Source organism: Hylobates moloch, unplaced genomic scaffold, assembly GCF_009828535.3.
Source record: "Hylobates moloch isolate HMO894 unplaced genomic scaffold, HMol_V3 SCAFFOLD_3, whole genome shotgun sequence".
Classification (NCBI taxonomy): domain Eukaryota; kingdom Metazoa; phylum Chordata; class Mammalia; order Primates; family Hylobatidae; genus Hylobates; species Hylobates moloch.
This window is the reverse complement of record NW_026652278.1, coordinates 142,778,950-142,798,442: the sequence shown is the minus strand read 5'-3', so window position 1 is coordinate 142,798,442 and position 19,493 is coordinate 142,778,950. Positions and strand designations below refer to the sequence as shown.

General features: G+C 44.6%; 1 protein-coding gene across 5 annotated transcripts in view; it reads right to left on the bottom strand.

The window, feature by feature from the left end:
* Positions 1–440: 440 nt before the first annotated feature.
* Positions 441–19,493, bottom strand: part of FHIP1A (FHF complex subunit HOOK interacting protein 1A) — a 275,632-nt gene continuing 256,579 nt past the window's right edge. For 4 of the 5 annotated variants that reach the window (XM_032148264.2, XM_058436821.1, XM_032148254.2 and 1 more), the window contains 3 exons: positions 14,440–14,618; positions 13,952–14,090; positions 441–8,408 (listed from right to left, as the gene is read on the bottom strand). In XM_032148264.2, the coding sequence (XP_032004155.1) occupies positions 8,155–8,408; positions 13,952–14,090; positions 14,440–14,618 (572 nt within the window). In that variant the 3' untranslated portion in view covers positions 441–8,154. The remainder of the gene's footprint in view (positions 8,409–13,951; positions 14,091–14,439; positions 14,619–19,493) is intronic. The other variant, XM_058436820.1, reaches the window with a different exon arrangement.

The window sequence follows — 19,493 nt, the reverse complement described above, 5'->3', positions numbered from 1 at the left end:
TTGGCTCGCGCACAGTGCGCTTCACCGACTATCCTGCACCCACTGTTTGGCACTCCCTAGTGAGATGAAACCGGTACCTCAAACAGAAATGCAGAAATCACCCGTCTTCTGTGTCGCTCAGGCTGGGAGCTGGAGACCAGAGCTGTTCCTATTCCAGGGCCAGCCATTGTTGTAGGTGATGGGCATTAGCAGTGGTCAAGAGAGACTGTAATTTGGATGTATTGTTTTCAGACCTAAACACAGGTTAACAAAGATGAAAACACAACCAGATAAACTGGCACAGTATAAACACAACATTTGTTTAAGGAGGTCTCAAGAGGGTGGGGAAGGAGGATATTACTAGAATTAATCAACCTATCGACTGAGTAGAAGTGATATTGCCTGTTCAACTCCCTACCCATCCCAGAAGGCACAGTCTGAGAATAAATGAATTTAAAAAATAAGTTTTCAAATAAATTTAATCAATAAAATATATACTGAAATATCACATAAAAATTAACTTACACTTCAAAGATTGTGCAGTTGACAACTCCCCCAAATCCCCCAACCCTCAGGCCAAACAAGATAAAAAGGAACAAGAAAAAAGTTGTAACATGAAATTGACTTGTTTTGCTCGGAAATAAGATTATAAATTAATTAGTAAATCAAAATCTTGACCTCTCATGATAATCGTGGTGCGCTGCAGGCATCACGATGAAGGCGGGGCTGTCTGCACTCCTGTGCTTGTGACACCTAATACTGTTCTCTCCAGGGCACCGGAGCACCCCTTTGTTCAGTATATGCCTTTGTTACCTCTGACTCACGTCGCTTAAAGAAAGACCAGTTTTGGAAATGTTTTTTTAAAGCATACTTGTCAAAACTGTTATGTAAGAGAATAAAATCCTTGGAGGCCTTGATTTGAAGCTGTGAACCTGTAGCCTACCAAGGACAGTAAAAACATTCCCATTGTGAACGCTGCTCCAGAAGCAGCTGAGGAACTAGAAAAAAGTGGACACCCGTCCATCACCAATTCAGCGACTCATGCTTCCTGGCTTGCACAGTTGCTCAGGACTTCCCTGAGGGTGATGAGAAAGGTACCCCTCTTCCCCAGCCCAAAAGGTAGGCAGAGAAAGGTAACCAGTTGTGTGGTTCATTTTGGACAGGCATGAGGAGGTGGCTTTTTAAAAAAATGTGTTTTAAAAAAGTTAGTTAGTGACAGAATTTTAAGAGACTCTGTGACCTTACCCGGGAAGCCAGGTGCCCCGCATCCTGTTGCGGTCCTGAAAACTACTGGGTCTAAAGTAACATGATTTTCACTAAACCTCTCTACAAGACAGTAAGGCTGAAGCAGTTCTCTCCTCACTCCGCAAGTCTGAATTACAAATGGGCAAAGGTGGTCTGAGACTGGAGTCTGACAGGATCTTTATTTTGTAAGAAAGAATAAGGTTCAGTTTCGTTTTATAAATTCCGTTTTCACCAAAAGTTCTGGCGTCTTGGTGACTAAACCTTACAGAAAGCATCGAAGATCTTTCCAGACCATTTAAAATTAAGGGCTTACTTAAAAGGGGGTGCAGCCAGATAAGGACATTTACCAAAATTATGTTGAGTGCAAGCTGTATTATTCCCAGAGGAAGATGCCATCGTTAAAGCACTTGATTTGTCCAGGCTGATTCTCATTCAGCTCTGACAACTGCCTGTTGTCTTGAATGCCAGCTTCTGAAATCCTGAAAGCCAAACCTTGTAAGTTGATACCACTGCTGCTAGGAAAAAACCAAAGCATAGCTCTGACTGAAACCCTATGAGATATTCTAAAGATATGTTTACATTAACACCCCCAAAAATTCACAAAGATGGCTCTGCTTGTAAAGGGGCCTCAGTGAAATACAATTTTACATTCTTGCGTGAGTGTGCGTTTAGTCTGGTCTACTGGTTCACTCTTCAGGGAGAAATCTCATTAAAATGTATGAGTTGGCACCACAGGTGATGCCATTGCCATCTGTCTCAGGAATCCACACACCTGTAGGCTGGGTATATAACGCTGAGACTCTGACTAGAAGTTGGGAGTGTGCTGGAAAACTGGCTCTGCCCCAGGCTGGCTTGAACCAGCTCTGCCTGGTCAGGCCCAAACCCTATGTTCTGTTGCCTGGGGAGGAGGTTGGAGGGTTCTGGTGGGAAGGCAGGAATGTGCCAGCCCTAGCACTCTGCATGCTACCTAACAGAGGGAATATTCAGTAAAAGCTCGCTTACTGTATGAAACAAATTAATGGACAACCTTTTGTGGGGCCCTTTTGAAGAGACACTGGTGATACCAACTACTAGGCTTCTACATTCTGGGTCATCTGGGTCTAGAAAAGAGCTGTTTAATCTCTGTTCAGGGTTACACATCAAAGTGAACTTCTGTTCCTATCTTTCAAGGTGTAGGCCTAGGCCTAGGAAAAAGAACCTAGATCATTATTGCACCAAAGTAAGGATATTTTAGCTGAGCTCCCCCACCCCACGTACATTTTAGTAATTATTGCTAAAATAATTACTAAGATGGCCTCGAAGTTTCGGAAAGTACACACCCTCCTTCAGCTTGGAGTTGGTTAGTTCAGGACACAGCTTATGGCCATGACCCGCTATTTTATATTGTATCTTTCATTTCCATTGAATTTAGTTGCATAGTTTCTACATAGTGACTATTGGGGAAAAGCCACCAGATCTATCTGAAAGGCCATATTCTTTACCCATTACCAAAAGCAGCATGGAAGTGGCTGCCATGCCTCTTCAGCAGGTTTTAGACAAACATATTCATGGATTATTTGCAAATAGAGCTGACCCTTGCTTGTGAGGTGGGAAGCATCTGATTGAAACCCTTAGTCAAATAGCTTAGCAAGAGTCGTGTAAGTAAAGATTGTCAACACCAAATTCCCTCTTTTAAAATATCCACAGGGCAAAAAGGGGCCTTGTTACAGGTGGGCCTTTCATAGACTTGTCCCAATAAAAAGTCAGCTGACACACTAAGCAGCACAGACTTCTGCAACTTCCACTCCATGAAATTTAATCTGGCCTAAGAGCTTCCATCACCTTTGTTGGGTTCTGAAATGATACAGTAAATCTAAACTCCCCGAAAGATGCCTGGAATGCATGTCGAAGTCATGCTGACAGGTCCTATTGGCCGTCTTGTTACTTGTGTAGGTAACAGTGAACTAGGTTAACTTAAACGTTTTAAGACAGGAACAAAATTCACAGTGACCCTACGAGCTAGGAAAGGTCAGTCCTAGCTAAAATCATGATCAGTTTTAAGATTCTAGGTGTAAGAGGTCAAAGAACTGAAGGCTTCCACCCACCTTGTCCTGGTCATTCTTTTCCCTAAAGAACCCCTGAAAATCTTTCACTAAAGTCCTGTTTATCCAGTTAATGAGCTGCCAGGATAATCTGTAGTCCCAAAACAAGTAATGGCCTAATAAATGCCTGAATGTAGAGAGGATTTACTGAGGCAAAATTATCCTAAAAGCCATTCTTAGTCTTCTGAGAGCTCTTTCTAAAGCATTAGGTTTACAATGGTCATTCAAAAAGAAGGGGGGGGAAGAGTCAACTTCACTCTCTTACAGTGTTTCCTCAGTGATGTGATTTAAGGGTGGAACATAAACTGGTTTGACAGTCTTCTGTTTTAAGCTGTTACTTGATGGAGAATTAGTGTTGTGTGATTTATAGACTGATGGCTGAAGCAACAAGGGGCCCAAAATATCATCTTAATGACTTAAAGCTGATGTGGCATCAGCTACAAGAGACTGCTGTTTCCAGGAAGAGCTCACACTGCAAAGCAGGCTGCCGTTTGCAGCAAACCACACGACACCAGCCTGAGCCAGTGACTTGAAGTAGCACATGTAATAATAGCTTACCTTCAGTAAAGTGTTTCATAAAAATGGCAAGCATGACAGACAGCCATTTCAGTAAATACAGGGCTGGTAATTAGCAATTACATTGAACTGCCCTTAAATGAGAACTGGGGCATATGCAGATACTGAACACCATGCCGGGATTGTTTAAGGGCTTACTTAAAAGGGGGTGCAGCCAGATAAAGACAGTTTACCAAAACTATTATATCAAGTGAAACCTGTATTAAGGACAGATTATTCCCAGAGGACGATGCCATTGTTAAAGCACTTGATTTGTCCAGACTGCTGCGGCTGTGCTTCCCTCCAGAAGACAACCTAGACACGCTGATCCAGATTCAGAAGAGCAGCCCATCCACAACCCTAAACCTCAAACAGACCTGGGAATCCGTCCACATGACGGCCACAGCCAAGCTGATTTGGAGACACTGGAAACAACTTTCAACCCTGAGTACCCACTGGCTGCCAAAATTAAACAGGCAACCCCAATATTCATGTAGCCTGTTTCTAGATTCTGTTCATAAGAGGATGCTTTCCTGACAAGACCCTGGCTCCATGATATCTTATCCTGGACAGAAACTAACTATATCTGACCTAAATAAAAGCCGCCTGCTAAGGAAAGGGTACTCCTGATGACCTATAAAAATACTGAATGCATCCTACCTAACACCTGACAGACATCCACTCCAACCCGAGCACATCAAAGTATTTTCCAAAATAATACTCCACAAAATGGGGACCACTTCACAATTCCTCTAAATACCAGGGAAAGGAGGTATCTAATGGTAAAGAAAAATCACATCTCTAACTCGCTATTCCAGCACTCCCATTTCATGGTTGGGAAGTTGTATTTTACCAGCCATGAAATTACGTTTTAGGCTGAACCTAACTTGGAATTTCTTTGTGTAAAATTTTAAAAAACATTTACTTGGCCATTTCCAAAAAATCAATTTTAAATATCCCAGTGCTCTCATACATTTTGAACCACAGAAGTCACTCAGTCTGGAACTTTAAGTCAGGCCCTGAATTATGAATTGAGGTTAATGTTGTGGTACTCCGGGAACTCTTGGCTCCCTCACCTTTCCTGCCCAGGCCAGATGCAGTGACGCCAGCTCAGGGGCTGCGCCAGGGGGCGGTACCCACGGTTTCTCTTCCCCTACATTCTTCCAGCAAGGAGCACAGCGACTGGTGTAGGAGCCTGTCAACACAGAGAAGTGTGCACACTCGGACCATATCTTTAAGCATGCCAAACATATTTAAGATTTTCCCCCCAACTCATTACAAAAAAAGATATTTCTAAGGGCTTGCTGATTTACTTTAGGACTGGAATATTCTACTTCATTGCCAATGATATTTTTCCCAACAAGGAGTTCCCATTCTCACCCACCCACTCCCTGGTTTCTTCATATCCGCCTAGATCAATGTTCACTCCCCCAAATCGTGCAGGATTTGCTCTTCTCCCATGGATAGACTCAGTTCTCTGCTGTTTTTCTTTTGGCATGTCTATGTCACTCCCTAAGTAACCCACTCTCAGTTATTTCACTCAGCCACATGGGTTTTCCTATTCTCTCTACGTCCAGCTCCATTTTCTGACTTCATTTTGCAAAACCATGGACAAAAACCTCTGAGGACTGTAATGGATTCAGAAACATGAGCCAGTTTCTAAATCCAAATAGGAAGTTAGCATTATCGTGTGAGTTTGCTGCCAGCACCCCAGCATGGGAAGTTACATTCTCCTGCCTGTCACTGCACACACCAGTCATCTCTGTCCCCATTTAAAGTAAGTCTACTTCAGGCTGGGCCCAGTGGCTCACACCTGTAATCCCAGCACTTCAGGAGGCCAAGGTGGGACGATCACTTGAGCCCAGGACTTTTAAGACCAGCCTGGGCAACATGGTGAAACCCCGTCTCTACAAACTATACCAAAAAGTTAGCTGGGTGTGGTGGCACGTTCCTATATGCCCAGCTACTCAGGAGGCTGAGGTGGGAGGATCACTTGAGCCCAGGAGGTTGAGGCTACAATGAGCTGTGATCACACCACTCCACTCTAGCCCAGGCAGCACAAGACCCTGTCTCAAAAAAACAAAATAATAAAGTAAGTTTATTTCAGTACCTATTGAAAAAAACAGTAAGAGGCACAAAATCAATCTTTTCCCAAAGGAAACTTTCCACAAAGGGGACCATGGTGTTCTACAATGCAGAAATATGGATTCAAGAAGAATCAACACCACCACCAGATAATGGAGAAAGGTGTAAATCAAACTACAGAGCTAAAGAATTCAATTTCCAGATGTGGCGTTAGCATTTTATGATTTTGTAAGTCCAAACAAGAAGATAAATACTTGTGCAAAAACAAACTTAGAGTATAATAAATTACAGCCGAACTTCCGTCTTCAACTGTTCCTCTATCTTAAGCTACCTTCTTTTCTAATGGAGACTTGTGGGCTGTGCAAATACAACCAGACATCAGGAAGCCAGGAGCAGGCCAGTCTGCTGTGCCTCATCCCTTCTGGCTGCTGCACCACAGCTGAGCAAACCATTTGTCAAGACAAACAGAAATGTACAGTGAGTAGGAACCTTTGGTGTCTTCCTTGGACTATGAAACACGAAAGCAAGGCTGGCTCCTAACAGCTCACCCTGCCCAGGCGAGGTCTCCTGTTGTCATTTCACAGGCCAGCTCTCAGTTTCTCATTCACTCAATACAAAGCTGCTTCAAGATTCCTGAAGCACAAAAGGGCCTCCACTGCTTCACAGCATTGCAGGTGTGGTTCTTCCGCCACTGCCCTGCCTGTGCATGAGGGGCCTGATTAAGACCAAACCAGTGCTCCTGAGGCACAACCACCAGACCTGTGGCCGCCCTCAGGGCTCCACAGAGATGCCCACAAGGAACAGAGAGAGATGAGCCTTCCAATTTCCCTCCAAACAGGCAGGCTCAAGCTCGTTACTTGCTTCGCACCTGCAGAACTGGGCCCAAAATAGAGGGGAGTGGAATTTAATATCCATAAAAATCAGTTGTTTATGGTCTCATTTTCAGCTCACGATTATTCTGTTTTCCCCTCTTGGTGGTGGTTTAACATGGCTGTGGCTCTAAGTATAATCCTGCCTCTTGGAGCAGGCTGCAAAGCAGTAGAGGGACACTCATACAGCACGGTGGGGCATTCTAATGAACCCCATTACTCGGAAGCCAGCATTTCCATGCAGAGTGAGTCTCCAGCAGGCACTTGGCTTTGCAGGGCTCCAGGTGACCTGTTTGCATTTACATCCACGATCCTGAAGTGGGCTGTACAGTTCCTGTTTCTCTACAAAGTGCAGCTTATTAGCAAAAGGGAATAGAATTTTAAATAATGACCAGTGTTTTTACGGGCTGCATTTAGTTTATCTCCCCATCCCACCCAGCATACCCTCCCTGAAAAAACCCACTATGAAATGGCTTCACAAGTTCATCAGTTTGTTTTTATAAAACACTTATAAAAATAATGATGGTTGTCTTCTTACATATATATGTGATACCATCACTTCTTCATCTGATCAAACTCCTAAAAACCAAAGTAACAGTTTGCATAGGTATACTTAATTTTGTGCAAATCTTACTAATATAAGGCCATCTTCAGTGTTTAGGTAGTGTCATGCTGCTTAAAGTAAGCTCTCAAGAAATAAGAAAAATTATCTGCATTCCAAATCCTCTCCAAGGACATCCAACTTCCCAGGCAGATAGCTGAGACCAGTGGCTCTGCTGGCACCATAAGGCAACACACGCTGGGGATGACACACGTCCTGGAAGTAAAATCCAAAGGGAAAGATAATATGTGCTTTCGTGATGGAGGCAGGAGGAGCTCCATCTTTACTCTTCCTTTATAAAACAGAGGCCAAAATGCAGGAGGCAACAGGACCATTCGCACAATTGCAGGTGTACAATCTTCCTGAACCCCAATATTTGCTCGGTGTGATCACTGAACCCCAATATTTGCTTGGTGTGATCTGAGCTGCAAGATGAGTAACTCAAAGGGATAGGAGAATGACAACCAAAAAAATATAAGGAGGAAAAACGGAGCAAAGAAAACTGCCAAGGGAGCAACCAGCTTATGAGACTTACATTCTATATATAACATAAGGTGGAAAGGCCCGGCTAGAGAGAGAGAGGAAAGATACAGAAAATTCCCCTCCCCACAAATCAAGTATTGTCAGGAAACATTAAAGTAGAAATCTTTGTAAGCAGCTTTGCATTTAACATTCAGTCAAGACACTAAAACCTTACAAAACAAGAACCTCTATTAAAAAAAAAAAAAAAACAAAGAAGCTAACAGCAGGAGTCCTCAAAGTCACCCAAGATCTTGTAGCACAGAATGGAGTGTTCCTGGGCCAAGGCCGCCAGCTCCTTCAGGAACTCTGGGAAGAGGGCAGCAGCCAGCATGGGGTTCCTCACCGGCAGGGGCAGGTTGGGGGGTGCCTCAGCCACCCTGGTTCTGTGGGTCAGGAAGGGCTGAAGCACTCTTGGAGGTCCATCCAAAAGGTTCTTGCCACTTCCTGTCCTGGAAGCCTCCTGAATGGGATCTGAAAGCAGAAAGAAAACCATCATGGCGTCCCTCCATAGCCTTCCCATCCACCCTCTTCAGTGGAGCATGTGTTTGGGGCAGAGTTGCTGGAGAGTATCTAGTTACGAGTGCAGTTCCTATAATGGACTAAATCCTGAAGATGCAGCCCTTGTGCACTCCATGACACACATATTTGCCCAACAGATATCCTCCACCATATAGCATGTGATATGAGACTTTCACCCAAAATTCCTTCTAAGGAACTTCATGCAGAAATCATGGCAAGAATATAGGTTTGTCAAGAATCCTCCGTGCCAGAATGTGGAAATGGGGGAAACTGACAAAGGCATCTCCTGTCATTGGCTTATTAAGGGGCGATGAGCAGTCCCACCTGCTCTCCCAGCCTCCCATGCTGGGATGACTGTTCTCCCTTTGCCGATTAAGCCCTGACAGCACAGCATAGCTCCAGCAGGGAGGCTGGGTGAAATGGGTCACTCCAAGCTCTCTGCAGCGGGTGCTCCAGCCTCTCGGGCTCCCCGGTGACCTCCAGTCTTCTGGCAAGGACCTCCAACGTTTTACATAAAAGGAGAGCGGGAGATTCCTTGAGATCAGCAGAAATAATGGAAGGGAAGTTGGGTGCTGGTAAGACCAGACTAAGAACTTCCTGCAACCATGGGGAATTAGTAGCAGCAAATGGCTTAGAAGCCTACCTTGAAGAAGGGTTTCCATCTCAATTTCAATAACATAGGCCTAAGATGAGTTCAAATTTTAACATATCCAAGTGATTTGCATTTTCCTATCAAATCAGTTTTTACTAATTAAAATGGTTCAACTTCCCTATTTGATTCCTGAACATCACCAGCCCTCACATATTTGTAGGAATTATTTATGCCTTCCTCTGCCCCCTACCCAAACAATCTCATTACTCCTTATAAATCATTATATTCAAGTTCTTCATTATTTTGGCTGCTTCTTAGAATTCAGTACCATTTTTCAACATTCTTCTCAGAGTGTTGCTTAACTACAGTACTAAAAATTCTTGACATTTATAGTACTTTCCACATCTCACTACTATAGTCTTTACTGTTAAAAAAAAAAAAAAAAACAAACTTCCACTTGACTGCTTTAAATATCCTTTTAGATTAAGGCTTATCACAGCTTTAATGCCATAAAGAACTGAGAATCTGTCTTCTGCTACCTTTCAGCAGAAATTCATGCCCCAGCAACAGAGTGAGCACAAAAGTGTTGATGTCACTGAGGTACATGTCAACCTTGGAGAGCACCCCTTCTCATCCCCACCCCTAGCTCAGGACCTGTCACTCTCCAAAGCACCCAGCAAAGCTCACAAAGGAAGGTGGCCTGCGTTCCAATGGGGACTGGGACACCGTGGACCTACTCCCAGACCGAGACCTGCACTGTTCATGCTTGTTCCTCCACCTAGAATTCCCTGCCCCATTCTCTGCTCACCTAAATCTTACTAGCCTTAGAGGCATTATTAATTAGCACAGTGGTTAAGACCACAGAGTCTGCCACTCGCTGGCTGACTTCAGGCAAGTTGCTTTACCTCGCTGTACTTCTATTTCCTCACCTGTCAAAAGCTATTCATAGGGTTGTTATAAAGATTAAATGAGTCAATAGGTATAAAGTACACAGTGACCTCTGAATGGGTGTCAGCTACCACATCATCCTCATCAGTACAGTTGCCACTAACTTCACAATGAATTTCCAGTTTCCTGCCCCCAGAAGTCATTCCTATGGTCTTTATGCCTTCCTCTGCCCTCTACCCAAACAGTCTCATTCTAGCCTCTTCTCCATGTTATTGACCAGCTAAGGCCTGCATCGCCCTTCAGCCTCACATTGTTTATGTCTTATCACCTCTACTAGACTCCAACCTTTCTCAGGGCTGAGCCCTATCTGATAACATGTCTTTAGCAACCCCTAACACACTTCTGTACTCATAGAAGCTAATAAACATTTGCTGAATAAATGAGTGAAGGAACTGATCTCATCAGTCTTCCCTACTCCTCATTCTCCCTGCAGCTGCTCATATTCCTCTCCCCCATTCTCCTTCAAATTCATTCATTCTCTTCTCCCCTAAAAAGGGGTTTTGTGACTCATTTGTCTAGCTTGATCTGTGAATAAAAAGTGTCATTGCTAAGGCTCATTTACCCAGTATGAATCCAAGAATCAGAACTGTCTTCACTAATGAAGGCAGGAGAACACCCAGAGAGGGAGACCAGGGGCTGGCTGGGAGATCCATAGCACAGTTCCATCAGCGGTGGTAGCACATTGACCCAGGCTCCCCTCCGGGGTCTTGGCCTTTCAGTGTGTCACCAAGCACCATCAAATTCTCCATTCAAAAGCAAGCAGACCCGAGTTATGGTCCCTACCTGGCCACCAGCTCATCATAAAATGTCTGTTTCCATCTCTGTAAACTGAGGACTTTACCTACCTGATCTCCCTTCTAGAGTCAGTGCCCAGTAAAAGGGCTCTGAATATAAGTAAATACAGTGAACTGTTACTGTGTGGTTTGGAAAGTATTTGAGTCGAAAGAGAAAGGCATGGCAAGTGGCTGAATCTCAGAGACCAACAGCCTCAAGAATAATAATGTGGAACTGGGAACAGGACGCCGCTTGCTCTGGAACAGCAGCCACATAGACTTTTACTGCTGTTGGAAGCATTAGTGAGGAGGCTCGTTTTTCACTGGGGCTGCCAGGAGGTGAAGGGAATGCAGGGCCTGCATGATGGAGCAGCTCTGGCTGCAGGTGCCTGAGTTACGCCCCTCATAAAAGGGTCCAACAAGCATGCACGAGCACCTGAAGAAAAAGGCAGGGCAGAGGTAAGTATAAATAAATGTCAGAATTAGGAATGGCTTCTGAAATGTTGCTCTGAGTCTGAAAAGCTGCAACAGAAGGTTTTCAAGACTAATACTGGGAAGATTTCAGAAGTGAGGAGAGAGATATGTTACGTGTTCATCTCCCTGGCAGCAGCATTAGGCAAAGGGCAGAGCACACAGACACTTGGAAACCCAAATATTTGGCCCATTACCATAATTGTTCATTGTAAATTGCTCTGTATCCCAATGAGAACAGGCCTCCCAGATTTGACTCATTTACAGGAAATCATGTCACAGTAAATGCTTCAGAAGTCAGCTTTGTACAAGGGGACAGGAAACTCTCATTCTGTCAGTTAAAGATGCTTTAAGTGGGGGAAGAGTATGACTTGGCTAACCTGGAAAAGTTAGAAAGTTAATCTAAAAAAACTCAAGTAAAAGAAAAATGTTATATCCAGAGAGAAGATTCTTACAGGTCAGAGCCCTGGAGTGTCACAGACCTTACTTAAGGAGCATGAAACCCAGCTAACTAATCTGACAACCTTAGGCAGTGAGAACAAGTTCCCCGGGCACATATTTTGCAATCATGGCCTCCAGACACTCTGAAACCAGGACAAGCCCAAGGTGTGAGTGACCCCGACCCTTTCGCTGAATGTGGGGGTTAAGGCTCAGTGTACCCTGAGTATCTAGTGTACCTCAGTATATCTAGGTTGGTCAGTGTATACACTCGTCTCCTTGAATTAGCTAAGATGGGCTGAGGCACTTGAGTTTCATGATCCTGGCTGAATACCCTGGACCTCTAATTTTGGCTTCCTTAATGAAAATGAAGCTAGTGGTACCTTTTTTGCCCTTTTCAGAGTGCTGTTTGATAATGAAAATTGACCGCCTGAGAAAGCACCTTATAAACTGTAAAATACAGTGAAGACCAGGCCTTGTCTAGGAGACTGCAGAATGCCCACAACTTGTTGCAGCTCTTCCCATCAAGAGGTGGGGTGTTTGCTCCATTCTTCAATCTGCGCTGGCCCTCTGTCTTGCTTTGGCTAACAGAATGCTGCAGAATGGACCTTACGTGAGCTGAGTCTGAGCCTCACAAGATTTTCTATGCTTCTGCTCTCACTCTTGGAGCCCTATTAACTGTGACATGGACCAGCCTGGGCTAATCTGCTGGATGGTGAGAAACACCCCCATCACCCCCATCACTCCAGCCACAGCCACAGATGTGAGTGAGGCCATCCTAGACATCCAGCCACCCACTGATGGCAGACACACAAGCGAGTCCAGGCAAAATCCGCCTGGCCCAGATCAGCAAAACACCCAGATGACCACACAGATTCATAAGCAATCATTAATGGCCTTGTGTTAAGCCAATGAGTTTTCGCAGTGGTTTATTATACTGGTAATTGGTGCACCTTCTCTCGCAGGGTGGGTGGCAGCAGCATGCGCCCTGTTCAGGAGGAACACAGCTCACACACTGACCACCCATCTGTCTGAGGCCACACGTCCACCTTCCCACGGAGATGCCAGGCTTCTTTCCCTCCACGAATGCCTTTGCCTGCTCTTCTCAAAGCCCGACTCCTCACTTTACCAGTGGTACATGGCCTACCTTTCTTTCAAACCCTACCTTGCAGTACCCTAAGGACTCATCGCAACCCAAGTTCTGGCTTCAGCTAGAAAGCACCTAAGAGATGGAGAACAAATCCTTCATTTAAAAGTCAAGGGACATTGGGCCTGTGAGATAAAGCGACCAAGATCAAATAGCTGCACAGGGGCAGCATCAGGCCTTCAGAGTTCTGGGTTCTTTTCAGCTGCTTTAAAAGGTGGAACAATTGCCCTGAGTTTCATTTCTGCTGCTCACTGCCAATCTTGTTTCTGATCACTTGCCTTTGGCCCAGGACTGAGAGCCTTACTCTCTCCATTGTTCATCTGCCACAAAGAAGCCTGATTGGTCTATGGAAAAGTAAAAGCCAGTGCAATATGGGGCATTCCTACTTTGCTCCTACCAAGGCCTAAGTGACAGCTCAGGGAACAATGGTCAGCAAATCAGTCCAACCAGAGCTTAAATAAGGTAAAGCAGCAGTGGTGCTCGGGGGCCTGGCCAGCCATCCTCAGTGCTCCTACTAGCACCGACCCATGCCCCCGCCCCCACTCCTCACTCTGCCAGGGCCCTGGCCTAACACCTCCTCTAGAGCCCATAAAAAGGCACTCTCAGAGATTTTAGGCTGAGCATAAACTTTACTTCTCCCAGTCCAAACCGTTTTTTTGTTTTGTTTTTTGTTTTACCTCCTAGGGCCCTAAAGCACACTTATTTATGGCCCAAGAGCCTCTGAAAACATAATAAAGAGAACACATGCCCTCCTCAGGACAGGCTGCCCAAAAAAATGACTCGGAGAGTGCATATAATGCCTCTTTCTGACCCATGTGTGCCGTGTGATTTATTCTAGCCTGACAATATCCTACACGTCAGCTCCTTGCAGGCACCACTCTCAGTTAAAAAAACAAAATCCCTTCTAGACCCTCCACAGAGGAAACAAGCCAGGTATGAGCAAGGCAGACCTTTCTTTAGGTTTAAGAATGCTAAGAGGTGGTTCCTCCCTGTTGCATAAAAATGAAAATATCTCTGAATGCTTCTAGGATCCAGAAGCCAGTGCAGCATCTGTGAACTGAGGCTAGTAGGCTAGGGACGTGGAGGAGGAATTTAAGGAGGGGTGCGGTGGAGAAACCTGGCTTACCTTTGGTTAGTGCCGCAGGGGTCATATCAGACATGTCCACACGGAAGAGCAGGTATTGCTGGGCTTGAATGAGGAGTCCTGGGAAGTCTCTCTCCACAGAAGCAAACTGTTCAATCTTGTTTTTCACAGATGCGAGGACCTGTCAAAAACAGCATTACTGATGTTAATGCCTCACCATGAAATTCCACTCCCAGTTATCAATATATCTTGCAGGTATCACCCTCCTTATGGGAACTATTATGATGTTAGACATTTGCTCATTTTTAACGGCCTGGGTGTTCTGCATAGGGCATCGTCAAAACATCAAACTAAATGAAGCTCTACAGTTTGTCTAGAATAATCTACACAGTGAGCTTAATAGGACAGGGAAGGAAAGCAAATGAATTAGAGCAGAGGAATTTTTGAAAAACAAAATAAAGAGAAAGAGATGCCCTGCAAATTAGCACCCACAAAATCAACAGGTGTGGATGTGGGTTCAGCTAACATACCTGATAGAGAGAGCGGACGCTTGGCTGGAAGACCATGTTGGTGTTGAGCAGAAAGGAGCGCAGGAGTGGCTGGGGGTAGCTGGCTAGCTGAGTAATGATCCCAATAAGCAGCAAATTAACATGTAAAGAGTTCTCCAGCATGTTCTCCAGCTTTGACAGGACTACGCTGATGAATGGGCCTGCAGGAAGAACACAAGGCTTCAGGGCTGGCTGAGCTCACAGGGATGCCTTTCCCTGACAACTGCAGAACCATCGGTGCCACATCTCCCAAACCACTACGGGCCCACAGGTGCAAGCCAGACACAGCAAATACAGCCGCGTTTTCTCCTGCCTCGAGACCAAAACAGAAAACAAACCACCACGGCAAAAAGAAAACAGAAAAATAGGCATGGCTACTGACATTTTGACTCCCTGAGCAGTTTTGATACTTATTAAAATTATCACAGACCTCGAAAAAAAATTTAACTTTTTAAAATTAAAATATGCTTTTCTATATCATTCCTGTATTTCTTGGGGCTGCCAATGCTTAAAACATGACAGCCATCATCTCATGATGCACGGACTGTATGGATGGTAGGGTTTCATGTAAGCACCAGGGGCCATTAAAAGTCTTAGTAATGAAAAATCTCTGTAAAGAACACCAAAAACGCACAAACTATGTTTATCAAACAGCAACACTGTGAACAGGGGTTGCCTATCCTGAACAAGCACACTGAGAAAAATTTGGTTTTGTCAAGTGTCGTAATGTGGAACAATAAAAAAAATAGGTGAGAGGTGGAGGAGCCCCTGCTTATAACCTTAGTAGCCTTGGCAACTCGTAACCACATCTGGATTTTCAGAGGAGAGAGAAAAGGGTGTCAGTTTTGGGAGATACAGTTCGGCATGTCATAGATTTCTTAAAAAAGAAAATCCGTATGACTACAAAAGCAGTCATTTAAAAAAAGCAGTTAAAAAAATTAGTCATACAAAAGCGGTCCGTTAAGAAAAAATAGGCAAAAAGAAGTTTCTGCTACTTTGGGTCACTAGAAAATTAATATGCTTTGAGTTCATTGAGGGCAGGGAAAACCAAAAATAAATCTGGCATTAATAAACTTACTTGAAGATACTTTAAATTTTTACCATAAAAGTGTCCTGTTAAACACAATCAATGAGAATTTTGCATTTCCCTTGGTGGAGCTATTGATGATGCTACTAAACCGTGGCATGTTTATAACGAAAGCACACATCCCTTGATAAATAAGCCATGCCTTATGAAGATGTCACCAACATTAATACGAGTGTAACAAAAACATACTTCATCACAAGATGCTTCATTCAGAAGCCCTGGTAGCCTGAGAGTAAAACCCTTTGCAAGGAACAGAAGCTGTGTGTGTGGAATGGGAACACCAAACGGAAACCTTTACCACACAGGGGAGGAACAGGGTAACTGCAATATCCCTGTCTCCAGGAACACTAAGGATGTCTCTAAGGGATCTCAACACAAGAGGCACCATCCCCTCACGTATGGCATTTAGCCTCAACTTCCCCATCCTTGGGACGGGAGGCAAAGGTCTTTAGTCACTTTCCATGACATAAGAGGTCAATGAACTCTTCAGATAGAGACTCTTTGGAGATGCTTACAAACAACTGGGAGACTTGCCAAACACATTTGGAAACTCTGGATAGGGACCCCAGTTTGAAAGCAACTAATGGTTTTCCCATAAAGAACCCCAGAAATGTCAGTGGTAACTCTTAAGGCATCGCAACACAATTCGGCTTTCAAGGTAGATCTAGAGGGGGAAGGCTGCTGTCCTCAGCTTCCTCTCACCTGCTCCCCTGCAGTCCCTGGCTTAGCATGTATTTCCTTCCAGATGGAGCAAAAGCAGGTGAATTAAGACATACTTAGGTGGGCAGAGTCTTCTGTAAAACATATGACCCTAAAATGATCCCTCAGCTTCTCTTCCCCAGTCCCAGACTGTGACTGGCCACATCTAGCCATCCTACAAACTCTAAACTGCTGACCATGCAGTGACCAGGGGAGACCATCCACAGGACATCACTACTATAAGGGGTGAGGTGGGGGGGCACATGAGCTTGAATCCCATGCCCTGTGGAGAGGAAGATCATGTCATCACTGACCTATGTGAATGACGGAATATCATTAGGTCAAGGCCAGTAGACTGTAATGATACAAATGGAGTCCACTTTGACATTATAATTAGCATCTGCTAATGAAATGACTCATCACTCCTTGGGCATGTGCAATTAAAAATGTATTAAAACTTTCAAATTCCTACTTTATTCTTAGTTTCTAGCATCCAAAAAAAAAAAAAAACCCTGCTTAACAAAAAGTGTGAGGGGGATCTGGTAAGCAGCTGAAAATCAAAAGGCTCAGCACAATTCAGGAAGCCGCAGGTGTTTCTGGAGGACGGCAGTTTTATTTTCTTCCCACATCTCCTAAGAGGACAGATAGACTCCCCGCCTCACAAAGTATTACGTTCTTCAAAATCACTGAGACTATCTCCACTGCCCCTCCTGTCATCCACTCACCACTCTCCCCTGTTCCCCTGCCTCCCTCGAGCCTGCACCCTCTTCCTGCACTTCCCCTGTCCAAGAATGGAGCGGCCATTGATTCTGTGCCTCCCTCGGCAAATTCTACCCTGGACATATCTCTGATGTAGACCTGAAGCTCCACCTCCCCTGCTCCACTGCCTGAGGTCAGTCTCATCTCCGGTCTGGACTCCAGCAACAGCATTTCTATGTGAATAGAGATTTAATTTAATTATTACTGAAAACATTTATTAATAACATCCTACCTGCCAGGCAATGTGCTAAGCACTTTTCATGTATCAACTCACTCAAGATTCAAAACAACCCTAGGAAGTATATTTATTATTTATCCCCATTTAAAGAGGAGGCAGAATGCTAAGTGAATCCAGCTTGTGAATAATAGAATTTTAATTCATACCACCTGTTCCAGTGCTCTTACCCAACACATTATCTTGCCTGCCAAGGAGAGAGAGGGAGGGGGAGAGAGAGAGAGAGAGACAGAGAAAGACCTAGTATTTTTAACAATACACCCTGGAGACCACACCTTGTGTCAACACATACAGAGCTGTCTCATCTCAGGACCACAAAATATTAGATTGCTAGAGTGTTGCACAAGCAAGTCAGTCTCCTACTGGTGGGCATTTGGGTTGTTTCCAGTCTTTTTCTATTCTAAATAATGCTGCAATGAACATCCTTGTACGTACACCTCAGCACACAGTGTGAATACAGCTCTGAGGACATTCCTAGAAACAGAATTACTAGATAAAAGCACTGGCACCTTCTGAATTCTGACACGGCAATAAGGGTGTGTCACTTGTTTTTCCTGGCACCAACCTCTCCCCACTCCAGTGCTCTCCCCACACTCCTACCAAAGCTGGCCTTTTCAGATCCAGTCACATCATTCCTCAACTTTAAACTCCAGGGGCTTCTTCAGTGCCAGGGCACAAGGTTTCCATTCCTCAGCTTGGCCCAAAGGCTCTCCATAAGCTGGCACCAACCAAGCTTTCTGCCCTTCTCTCCCACCTCCCCACCCCATGCGGTCATATCCCACAGGCTGGCAGGCTCTTCAGTCCCCTCCTGCTGTCTCCTCTGCCTGGACTATCACTCTCACCTGCTTTCACCTGGGGACTCCCCTGCACTGTCCACGCCCCTCCTCTGTGAGGCCATTCCCACTCCCCTCACTGGGTTCCCACTGGTCTTGGCATATGACAACTAATCATGCATTTCCCACTAAGAGAGTACACTTCTTTGTTGGGGTCTCCTCTGAAAGTCTGTGAATTCCTTTAATGTTGTGTCCTTATTTCCTAGCACAGAACCTGCCAAACATCAGGGGATCAATAAAAGATTGCTGAACACATGAATAAATAAAATTAGACAAATAGAATGCTTTGATTTTGCTGGGAAGTGAACTCATTTCAGTGGAAATCAGATGCCCTGGAGAGAAGAAGTTAAGCCTAATGCTACAGAACACACTCAGAAGTTTGGAAAACTATAAAGCACACATACATGGAAAGAGAGATGTTTCCTAAAGCTGTGTACAAGGTTCAAAAGAGGAAAAAGGAAGGTTTTAGTGGCAATTACCTGTATGTATCAAAGAGCCTGCAGTATGTTTTGTCAGTTCTCAGGTGTATTATATGTAAAATACTGATGTTATTTAATAAGGTGTTGGATTAGCTTTTTCTTTCCTTGCCCTGAGCTATACTTTCTTTCTTCTATTTACACATTTCCCAGGAATGAAGCTCCTCTGTAAGAAAGCTGCCATTCTAAAGAATAATATTCATGGCCATGGGTAGCCCAGATGTCCTACGAGAAGGCAAGCTGTGACATGCTAAGTTACTGCTGCCCTTTTCCCTCCAAGTGAACTCTTCCAGCTCCCCCCCTTCCCTGTCCCCCTTATCAACTGGGAAAAGTGAGATTATCTAATCCATTTTACTTATGATTGACTGACTGATTGAATTTTAATTAAAACTCATTCACACTGAAACGTTATCTCAACTAGAACCGCAAGCCTTTAATTGTGGAATTAAAAGCTTTCTTCCTGTATATACAAATCTTCAGGCTTCAGTAAATAGATGAATAAATATTGGAGAAAGAGGCTGGAAGAGCTCCTTGAAATCACATGAGCCTACTTGGCTGGCTGGACCGGAAGGCAATCTGTTTTCATCTATTTTGGGTTACTCCAAGAGGTAGGAGTACAGTCCCTCCTCACCAGGCTTCTCCTGGGTGCTACCTGTCATAAAATGAATAATGACCTCTCCCAGTATGTCATTCAGTCCTCACAGGAGCAAATGGAGGGCCTGGGATGCTAAGGCCACATGCTGCTAAATGCTAGAGCCAGGACTCAATCCCTGGCCTGGCTTCAAGGCCACTGTCACCCTCTGTTGCTATCTTCCAGCCCCTCTCCTTGCTACCTGAACACCATCCAGTGGTCCCACCCTGGCCTTCCCTGAGCTTAGTGAGCCCTCTCATCTATGGCGATTCCCTCTGCACCATGAGTTGTAAATGCAGATTTTGTTGGCTAATAT